Source organism: Sceloporus undulatus, chromosome 5 (genome assembly GCF_019175285.1).
Source record: "Sceloporus undulatus isolate JIND9_A2432 ecotype Alabama chromosome 5, SceUnd_v1.1, whole genome shotgun sequence".
In the NCBI taxonomy this organism is placed as follows: domain Eukaryota; kingdom Metazoa; phylum Chordata; class Lepidosauria; order Squamata; family Phrynosomatidae; genus Sceloporus; species Sceloporus undulatus.
In genome coordinates, this window is record NC_056526.1 from 77,412,019 (window position 1) to 77,421,927 (window position 9,909).

Here is a 9,909-nt window from a genome sequence, read left to right on the forward strand (position 1 = left end):
GTTTTGCTCATCTGTTGACTGTGTTTGATTTAACCAAAATTACCAGCATTTTTTTCCTTGTCTTCTGATTAGTTAAGGAGAAGAATTCTCTCAGCTCAGATGTTTCAACAGTATTACTCTTTTTTTTCACCATTTTTCAAAAAAGCAGATTTAAAGATTTTATACTTTCTGCCTTTTATGTGATTCTTCAGACATGGTTTTCTTATGTATTTCTTCACTCTTGGTTCTGCATTTGTTATTTTAGGAGCAACACTGTTAGATATTTTGCAATGGTTGTAAATTCCTTTGACTTGACATCCTGTTTCTTCAGTGATGTTGACACATTTTTGCATGTTTCTCTTAAATATTTAATATTTTGTCTTATTTTCTCATGTTACAGTCTGATAACAAAGACTGAGACATATACAGTGTGCCCTTGGCTTACTGGAGGGGGGGATCTGTTCCAGACCCCTCACGTAAGCCAAAAAATGTGTATGCTCAAGCCCCATTCAAGTGCACATGGCGGCACGGGTGCACACCCCATTCATTCGAATGCGATGCACCACCCTGCGTGTTCCCGTGCGGCTCTACGTGGGTTTGAGCATATGCTCAAATCTGCGTATAGCACGTCCGCATATGATGCAGGCACACTGTATATGAATGTATGTGGAGATATGCATGAGAATAAAATGCATTCTCAAATTATGGATGTTTTTGTCTGTTAACTACCAGGTCTTTCAAATGGTTTTGGAGATGGTGGTAAAGAGTCCGAGACAGATGATGCTCCTGGGAGAAAAGTTGAACCTCGGCGCCGTTGTGCATCAGAATCTAGTATATCCTCAAGTAACAGCTTGTTGTGTAGTTCAAGGTAAACACAGGGTGTTCTTAGCCTGAGTTAAAGTACAATAAAATACAGTAACTTAAGCATAGATTTCCAGCAAGCAGACATTTGGAAGAAGGTGTAGAGACCACATTTACCAATTGTTTCCTTTCCTGTGCATATACTCAAAATGTATTCTGGAGGATTGGAGGATCCTCTGGAATAGTGTGGGAGTTGTCATTAATAGATATAAAGGGGAAACTGGAAAGTCACTTCCCCTACTTTTGTCACACAGGAGTCTCTACTAGACTATAATCTCTTCCACAAATGGAAGGAAAACTTGTACACATGGAAAATCAGCATGGGCTCCAATCCATAGTTTTAATTTGAGTACATACCGGATATAGTTTTAAGTTGTGTATCTACAATATATTCTGAAATCTTCAATGGTTTTAATCTGTCTCACTTGGAATTGAAATTGTATTCTTGGAATTGTGTTTTTTTCAGGCTGGATTACATAGGTTAGCAAATTCAAGTGGACAGCCTATTAAGAACTGTGTGATAATAACACTGGCATACAAGTAGCTATGTTTGTAATGATTTATAGAATTAGGATGATTATCTACAGCAAAAGTGTTTTGGTTTGTAATAACAGATCACATATTTGTAGTTTTAGCCTACCAAAGTGTGGAAAAGGCAAACCAGCGCTTATACGAAGACACACATTAGAAGACAGAAGTGAATTGATATCATGCATTGAAAATGGAAACTACGCAAAAGCAGCAAGAATTGCAGCTGGTAACTGGCATGTTTTTATATACACAATGGGATAAATGTATGCCACTTCTAGGGATTGATATGTGCTTTCTAAAGACAATATTTGTCACTTTCAGATACATGCTGTCTTCTGCTGAATGGAAGGCCTTGCCCATTTTTGTATCTCTCTCAATTATACCATCATATATAAAAGAAACTTTCCACTTAGCCTCTGGTATTCACATTCCTGATGTTTCTCAATTTAATCAATCTAATTTCCTCTTTTCATCATCATAGCAAATCACTTCTCCATCAGTATTTCATTCCCTGTACAACCAATCCTCACATTTATTACAATAGATCTATCTCTCTCTTCACTTCATTTAGCTCCTATTTTCATGTCTTTGGGGTACTACACCCTGTGTTTATAATGGTCCCCCTTCACCATTCATCAAGACATTTCCATTTTAAAAGTCGTTGTTGTTAACTACTCTTGAGTCAACCTCAACTCATGATAACTTTGTGAATGAGACTTCTGCAAGACACCCTCTCCTGTACTGTACTGCTCTGCTCAGTTCCTACAGGTTCTGGCCTGTGGCCTCTTTGATTGAGTCTATCTGGCATGTGGTCTTCCTCTCTTTCTACTGCCTTCTACCTTTCCTAGCATCATTGTTTTTTCCAGTGATTCATGTTTTCTCATGATGTGGCCAAATTACTGCAAATTACTGCAGCCTCAGTTTAGTCACCCTGACTTCCAGGGAGAGTTTGGACTTGATCTATTATACAGCTGATTTGTTTGTCTTGGCTTTCTACAATCTCCTCAGCCCTTGTCTCCAGCAACACATCTCAAATGAATTTTTTTTTCTATCAGCTTTCTTATTTGTCATGGGGAATAGGATGGCTTGGATGATCCTCATTTTGGTGTTCAGGTTTTTATCTTTAGGATCTTGTCCAGTTCTTTTAATAGCTGCCCTTCCTAATCCTAGTCTTCTTTTAATTTAAAAGCATAGAGTCATAGAATTGGAAGAGACCGCAAGGGCCGTCCAGTCCACTGCAGTTTTTGTACTGACCAATATTTAATCCAAAGTATGTAATTCTTTGACTGTTTCAGTTTTCTTGTTATTTAAGATGAATTCCTGTAGATCTTCCATTATCATTACTTTTGTTTTCTTGATGTTCAACATTAAACCTACCTTGGCACTTTCCTCCTTGAAATACCTTCAGTAATTGCTCCAGGCCTTGGTTAGTTTCTGCTAGTAATATTGTGTCGTCTGCTTTGTTAATGTTCCTTCCCCATCTTCACTCCTCTTCGCTCTGAGTCTAAGCCTCTGTATACAATATTTTCTGTACACAGGTTGAATAACTATGATGATAGTATGCAGCCTTGCCTGACTCCTTGGCCAACTGGGAACATTTGTGTTTCTCTGTATTCAGTTCTAACGGCAGCCTCTTGTCCTTGATACAGGTTACACATCAGGACAATCAAATGTAGTGACACTCCCATTTCTTTTAGAGCATTGCATAGCTTTTGTGATCTATGCAATCAAAGGCTTTCCTGTAGTCAACACTGTTAGAACGCATGTAGATTTTCTTTTGGAATTCTCTGGTTTGCTCCATTATCCCTCATATGTTAGCAACATGATTCCTAATGCCTCTTCCTTTCCTAAATCCAGCTTGCAACTCAAGGATTTCTCACTTCATATATGGTAGGAGTCTTTGTTGCAGATTTTAGAGCATGATTTCCCTGCATGGGAAATGGTTAGTGTGATGGTCCTGTAGTTACCCATAATCATCTATGTCTCTTCTTCAGTGTATGGGAGTGTGTATTGATCACTTCCAGTCTGTGAGCCACTGCTTTGTTTTCTATATTTGCTAGCAGATTGCAGTTAAAATTGGATTCTGATTGCTTTTTGCATGGCTTACACTTCACTTTCTAAAATTTGGTGTTCATCTTCTTAAATTTCTTCTTCTTCCCATGTATCATTTATCCTTCACATTTTATATAGCTGTTTTGTATATTGTTGTCATCACCTTTTTATCCCTTCCTGATTGTGTGTCATATTCCTCTTCTGATTGTAGAGCATCCCTACCCTTCGCTTAATTTTCTCTTTGAATTCCTGGATCTTTTGAGAAAGGTCTCTTTTTCTGACTTCTCTTTCTCTGCATTAAGTATTGTTATTCTCTTTGTTCTTGCACACTAATAGTTGGACTTGCCCTTACCTATCCCCAGTTGTGCTTATTGCTTGTTATCTCATATAATTTTTTAACTGCTTACAACAAGGTGCTTACATTGAGACTGAGAGAAATGGACTTCCCTGTAGCAGCCTTTCTAGACTTCTGAAAACATTACACCAGGGTCAGGAGAACTTGCAAATGGGGTATGCTGAGGAGAGGGAAAGCATGATGAGAAGAAGGATAGTATCACTGAAAATTAAACAGAAAAGCCTCCTGCAAAGATGAATGTCTGACATGTGTGTTACAGTCTATTCCAGTGATGGTGAACCTCTTAGAGGCCGAGTGCCCAAATTGCAACCCAAAACCCACTTATTTATTGCAAAGTGCCATGTCCCTCTGGCTTTCTAGTAACAAACTCTGGCAAACTCTATGCTGGGGCAATGGTGTCGGTGCCCACAGAGAGGGCTCTGAGTGCCACCTCTGGCACACATGCCATAGGTTTGCCATCACTGGCCTAGTCTATTTGTTGGTGTCCTATGAACTTCTGTGTAGCATTTTAAAGGGATGAAGAAGTCCACTTTCTCCAACATGGTTGTGTGCAACTAAATCTACATACAGCCTAGCTTTGTGAAAATATTAATGTTGAGATATTTTCCATTCACAGCAGACTTGTGTTACATAGGGAATAATTGATGAGATTACTCTCTAAAAACAAAAGGTATACTGGAGCATCTCTAGTCTTTCATAATCAACTTGCAAATCCTAAAAACAGAAAAAGACATAATTTGTTCCCTGCTGCATCATATTAAAAAACTATGGTTATGTTAATCTACATTCAGGGCTCAAATAAAAACAAGACCGTATTTTAGCCATATGTTTATATGTCATGCAAACCAACTGTACTTACTGTTAGGGTGGTTTTTAAACAAGCTGTAGAAATGCTTTGATTAGTGAAAATTGGTAAACGAATGTATCTAAAGTCACAACTGAAAAAAAGGAAAAACAGAACTACCAGTTTTTGCAGAAATTACTACTGAATAAAAAAAGCACAGAACCATTAATGCATGGTAGTGTTACACCACTTCACACTTTATGGTGTCAACATAATTGCCTTTCTGCATGGAAATTTATTATTTGAAACAGTTTCTATGTGGTTTGGGCTGATTGAATTAAAAAAAGAAGAGGGACAGAGAAGATTAAAATTTGTCCATAGCTTATAGGAACTGTTTCATGCGAATGACCTACTCAGAAGACACCTATATATGTTGTGTTTTCACTGGCAGTCATGCCACTTACGCACTAGTTCCATAATCTTAACATATTAGCTGTGATTAATTGCTTTCTAAAACTATTTGATTTTAGAAGTTGGACATAGCAGCATGTGGATTTCAACTGATGCTTCAAATTCTGTTCTTGAGCCTCTAAAAGTCGTTTGGGCCAAATGTAGTGGGTATCCTTCCTATCCAGCACTGGTGAGTTAGCAGCTCTTCAGTAAAACCCATAATAAATGTGTTAACCCAAATGATTTAAAGAGTCAACATTTGCCCAGAGGAATCCATTTGTAGTTTACAGTAAGAGTTGTATAGAAAAGTCACGTATTCCAGTAGCATAGATTATTGCATAGCCCTTTGGGCTATTGCTACAGTATAACAAATGTCTTGGTGTGAGGGGAACTAAAATATCAGCATTTGGAGAGTCACAAGTTCCCTATCCCTACAATGTAATGCATTTTAGTTCATCATATGCAATCTTCTGAAGCTGTCAGAATCACTTTCCATATGTGTGCCATGTGGATCAAAGGTTCTCTTGACAACTGTTTTTTAAAATACATTTTTACTGGATGATGATGATGATGTAGATATAGATATAGCTCACTGCATTGTACTGGTACTGCCAATAGATTCATTGAAATAGCAGGATTGCATGGATGTGCCATTTACTCACTGAACACAGATACCAAACCTGTAATAAGTACAAAAATTAAAAACAAACAGTAAACCCATGTTTTACTGAACCCATGCAGCATTAAATTGACATTGTGTAACAATACATAATAATGTAAAGTCGAAGGCTTTCATGGCCGGCATCCATAATTTTTTGTGGGTTTTTCAGGCTATGTGGCCATGTTCCAGAAAAGTTTCTTCCTGGCGTTTCACCAGCATCTGTGGCTGGCATCTTCAGAGCAAAGCATTTCCAGGCAAAGCAATCTCTGAAGATGCCAGCCACAGATGCTGGCGAAACATCAGGAAGAAACTTTTCTGGAACATGGCCACATAGCCCGAAAAACCCACAAAAAACAATGCATAATAAATTGTTATCTTGGATTTTTTAAAAAGTAAATATTGCTCAGTGTTGATTGTTTCAAAAATGGTACCTAGCAGCACAGGACTTGATCATACAAAACAGGCATGGGCAGCTGTGGCGGGGGAGGGCAGGAACAGTTTTCCACTCTGAAACTCCCCTCTCCCCCAGGCCACAGCTCCCCGACAGTTTCCACCAAAACTTCCAAAGTATTTCTGGTTTTGTCCATATCATTCCCAAAATGATGATGGGAAACAAATTTCCATTACTTCTGGCTGCCATTTTCAAAAAGATTGACACAAACTGAGATATTGTGGGTGTTCTATAGGGTGCTGGGGGGGGGGGTGTTGGACTTTGAAGGTGTTTGTATGTGTTTGGTGGGATTTTATGTAGGGTTTAGGCAAAACATGTACTTTAAAAAAATCGGATTAGCAGGAGTCTTTGGGGACCACAAAAGAGGGATCTGGCAGCTGCATGTAGCCTGCAAGCTGTATTTTCCCCACCGCTGACATAGAAGGATCTCAACAAATTTATCAGGCAAGTGAGAATTGTTTCCCACACTGTTGACTTAATGTCTGGATTGGGTCTAAGCTATGTTCGTGGTTTTTTTAGTCTCTTAAAACATACTTAACTCTCAATCCTACCCTTTGATTTTAAAAGTTTTATTAATAGTACAGTAATACTACAAAGTTCTTAAGAATAGAGGTTAGTAATTTACAATTCTTTCCTCCATTATTTTGTAGATAATTGACCCTAAAATGCCTCGTGTTGCTGGTCATCACAATGGTGTTACAATACCAGTGCCACCCCTTGATGTGTTGAAAATTGGAGAACAAATGCAGACCAAATCAGATGAGAAGCTTTTCTTGGTTTTATTTTTTGACAACAAAAGAAGTTGGTACGTAGTTCCTGCCTCACAACCAACACCGACAAGTGTTAGATACACTTATCCCTCCACATTCATTGGGGTTAGGGGCACAGGACTCTTGGAATGTGGAAAAATAACAAAAACACTATATTTTACCTGAGAGAACACATCTCTAGAAATCTCTAGGTCCTCCAGTGCAACTCTGTGGTCTCTGTGGTTTCTGATCAATTGTCAGTGTTTCGTTGTTTTTTATATATACTATTTCTCCATGTGAATTTCTAATTGGTCGATTCTAGCCATGTATTGTAAACTATACTGAGCACTGTTTTAAATGGAAGTGTCATGAGTTACAATAAATATGTCACGAAGTACATCAAACATTGAGGTTATTTTCACTTGTTTAAAACTGAGATTGCTACATGATAAGCTTTTTGTTTTATTCAATTATAGGCAGTGGCTTCCAAAATCCAAAATGATTCCACTTGGGATTGATGAAACAATAGACAAATTAAAAATGATGGAAGGTCGGAACTCAAGCATTCGTAAAGCTGTTAGAGTTGCTTTTGATCGTGCTATGAATCACCTAAGCAGAGTTCATGGAGAACCAGTCAGTGACTTCAGTGATATTGACTAATGTTGGTAGTCATCAAGGCACTAAAATATCTTATATAGAAACCTGCAAATTAACCTCTTTGTCTACAAGAATGTATTGAAGATACAGTTTCATAATCATTGATCCAGTGGCAGAGTTCTGCACACTTAAATTGTTACGCAGCTCTTCTGAATCACCATTGCCATATTGATTTAATTTTTTTAATCATTGTGTTGCCGTTTTGAAAATTTTCCACTAAAATCTTGTTGATAGTGTTCATAAACTGTACATATATGTATATTCAACTCTTAACTTATTCTGATTTTAGATGTAGCTTTTTTATTTCTTTTATTTGGTTGGGAAAGGGATAGATTGTCATTTCCATTTCTTTCCACGTTTTAAAAAACACTTAAGCACCACCTTCCACCTTTTGGTGCTAAGTGAATCTCGAAGTAAATAACACCAGATAGGTTTGGCTAAATCATATATTATGATATGGTGCTGCTTATGTAATTTTATGTGATCTGTAGCTTTTAAATAAGACATCTGAATGTTTGATTTTTCATAAATCATAACTGTTTGCACAAAGTACCACATAGTTAAAGATGTAAATTTACAACAACAAATGTGTATTTTAAGAGAAGAAAATTACATTATTTTGGAGGGTACTTTGTGAGAGAGACAACAGAACTAAGGTTATGCTATGGACATCACTTGAAAAATCACCAAAAACACTCCATTTTTGCCCAAAATATCACTTCAAAAATTACTTGTTTTGTACAAAACTGGCTTAAAGATCTTCAGTATGTTTCTTGCAAAAACCATATCTCATCTATCTCCCCTGGATTTTATGTGCCTCTCTGTGTTATATTTATTGTAGAAAATGTATTACTTTACTTTATAAAGAGAAATAAATAAGAAAGTATATTGATATACATTTTTATACAGGCACATAAGACAATTTGCTTTGGGAGAAAAGCTGTCTTGGAAATGGTTGGATAAAATAACTTGATGGGTTGTGTGTAATTTGACTTTTTGTAATTTGTAACCTTTGTTTCAATGAGGGGATTTATGTAACTTTTAATTTTAGAACAATTTGGTAGCAATAGAAACTTTGGATACATTTTTGTATGGTACATGTGATGTATATAGACTTAGTACTTTATTTTTATTTCAGAGAGGTAAAGCATTACATTTAGGGAACGAAAGTCGTAGGGTGGGTTTCCAGTAATAACTTTTATATTAAAAAAAAAAAAATAAAGTCAAACTATTGATTGTTGTAGCTACTTTATTTCTATGTTCACTGGAATACTGAATTTGTAACAATGAAAATGGCAAATTTGTTTTCAATGTGATTTATAATGACTACATTATTTATAAGTGCACTGCGTTGGACTCTTCAGTGATAACTTAAATACTGTACCAAGGTATATAATATGCAACACCAAGTTTTTCTGGGGACTGTGGAATCCCACAATTGTATTGCTAACGCATCCTACCACTCCTACTATCACCAACCGCCACATCAGACTTTCGCTGTCATCTGGACCGCTATGTCATTCTCTAATAGGTCTTCAGTGGAAATTGCACACGCATGTAATACATAGATCTTACTATGTCGATTACACCACACAATGAAGACATTCCAATTCCACTTAGTGCCACTTAATTATTAGTGAAATCGCCATAAAAGGCGGGGTGATAGTGAAAACCAACACGTGTTTCACAAGAAAACCCTGTGTGTAACTTCGCAACTTAATCTAATGACTGTTCTCTGCCCAGCCATGTCCAATTTGTATCCATTTACATCTGAGGTTACACTCCCACTTTACTTACTGCCCTACCTCCTCATTTCTTTGCCGATCAGAAATAATTCTGCTCACCCTGGAACTAACCTTTGTAACATCATACATCCCAAACCGGATCTGGCTACAAGCAACCTCTGTTTTCCACAGCTACACATAAAACTGCTCTTGGAATGCTGCCCTTAAAGTCTTAGGCATAGGAGGTGGTCGCCACACCTCTACACATGTGATATAACTACCTGCGCTGTAGAGATCCAAATACAGCTCCGTCTGTAAATATTTGAAGAAAAGATATTACAGGCTTGGAATAGTCCCCCATAAACGTACTGAATCAAGTCAAGCATCTGACCTCATCATCCCATTCAGGGCCAACTGCATACAAAAATATCACTTGAAAAGGAATTTTATTCAACTCAAGGGGTATACAAAACCATAATAAAAAACTAGAAACATTCCAAAATCACTGTACTTTAAAATAAAAATCCCATTTTTACAAGAAATCTATCAAGGAAATGTTTAAAAATTTCAAGTAACTTTCCGTATTTGCGAACCCATTAGAAACAACACCGCCTGATGCAATAAATAACTTCTTTCCTTCAATCATTATTTGTTG

General features: G+C 37.1%; 1 protein-coding gene across 3 annotated transcripts in view; it reads left to right on the top strand.

Moving 5' to 3' along the window:
• The window catches only part of BRD1 (bromodomain containing 1), a 50,732-nt gene extending 41,967 nt beyond the window's left edge, over nt 1-8,765 (top strand). The window contains exons 9-13 of one of the 3 annotated variants that reach the window (XM_042467820.1): nt 712-847; nt 1,455-1,597; nt 5,093-5,202; nt 6,775-6,929; nt 7,350-8,765. In XM_042467820.1, coding sequence (XP_042323754.1) covers nt 712-847; nt 1,455-1,597; nt 5,093-5,202; nt 6,775-6,929; nt 7,350-7,533 — 728 coding nt within the window. In that variant the 3' untranslated portion in view covers nt 7,534-8,765. Of the gene's footprint in view, nt 1-711; nt 848-1,454; nt 1,598-5,092; nt 5,203-6,774; nt 6,930-7,349 lie in introns of those variants that run through there. The other 2 variants (XM_042467821.1, XR_006104031.1) reach the window with 2 other exon arrangements.
• The last annotated feature ends 1,144 nt before the right edge of the window (nt 8,766-9,909 follow it).